This window comes from Dinoponera quadriceps, unplaced genomic scaffold (genome assembly GCF_001313825.1).
Source record: "Dinoponera quadriceps isolate SergipeBrazil2010 unplaced genomic scaffold, ASM131382v1 scaffold3789, whole genome shotgun sequence".
NCBI lineage: Eukaryota > Metazoa > Arthropoda > Insecta > Hymenoptera > Formicidae > Dinoponera > Dinoponera quadriceps.
Genome location: NW_014558236.1, coordinates 71,845 through 73,027, shown reverse-complemented (window position 1 = coordinate 73,027; position 1,183 = coordinate 71,845). Strand labels below are relative to the sequence as shown.

At 28.3% G+C, this 1,183-nt stretch overlaps 1 protein-coding gene across 1 annotated transcript in view; it reads left to right on the top strand.

Annotated features, from left to right (window-relative positions):
* The first annotated feature begins 784 nt into the window (after positions 1-784).
* The window catches only part of LOC106749676 (heat shock factor 2-binding protein-like), a 4,888-nt gene continuing 4,489 nt past the window's right edge, over positions 785-1,183 (top strand). Inside the window, exons 1-2 of the mRNA XM_014629358.1 lie at positions 785-823; positions 915-1,079. Coding sequence (XP_014484844.1) covers positions 785-823; positions 915-1,079 — 204 coding nt within the window. The remainder of the gene's footprint in view (positions 824-914; positions 1,080-1,183) is intronic.

Here is a 1,183-nt window from a genome sequence, read left to right as displayed (position 1 = left end):
TATATATAAATTAAAATAAATCAATATTAAAATTATCATGAACTGTTTATAATAGAGAATGAAAAATCAAAAATAACGTCAGCAGAATTTTTTCGTCTCTCTGAGCGCGTCAGCACTTTTTTTGTCTAGAATCCTGAGTATAAGACTGTCGATATTTTCTTATATCAGACTATCTTTTCATTATTTCACATAAATTTAATCTACGATGCAAGATTATTTATTCCAAAAAAACACACACACATATATATATATATATATATATATGCATATACGTGGTTTTGCAGAATCTTTATTTTAATAAGTTAATTTAATCTTACTTAAGTTAGTTGACATAGGTAATTTTTAACTTGAATTAGTTAAAAATTAACTTATCTAATTCCCCAAATAAAACTAATTGCAGATGGAAACATATGAAATTATAAACTCGATATAAATCTGTAGAGAATTAAAAATAAATAAATAAATAGTTAAAACGTAAATGTAGGACATTTATAAGATTGCACGCATTAAGAAATGTCTAAATTGTTGCCCAAATATTAAGAAGAATTTATATTATAATACGAAGCATTTCTAATAATTGATATTATGCACAAAAATGAATATAAATGCAATTGTGTGAAAAGAAATCCGATTAATGATTACAAATTATAGATTAAAGAAGGTTCGAATTAAACTCCCGAGACATAATTGAAAGCGCGTTTATCATATCGCAACGGAATTGGATAAACATTCGCACTCACCAAATTTATCGTTCCTTTTTCATTACGTGAAGGCAGTAGCACACATGGACGAATTCAGTTTCGAAAACGACCAGGAACTTTTTGTGCGTGTTTCGCAAAGTTATAACTCAATAAGAATAAGAATTAATTCTTAAAATGTAATTATATCTCGATAATGCTGCCTCCTGATTTTAGAATTCTCTCGAGACGATCTTGAGCTCCACCGAACGTAATTTCCACGAATTCATAGACGACATCCCGAATATCCTTGTGACTAACAATTTTGAATGTAAATTTAAAAACGAGGAGACAAATGGAGATAAAATCCACATGCTCTTCAATAAATTCTCAACGTCATCCGTTAGCGCTTTGAAAAGTTACGTGCTTTGCAGCAAATTTCCTATTTTAATCTGCTGTTAGTATGTGAAGTGTAAAATATATGTCATATATATATTTCTTATATA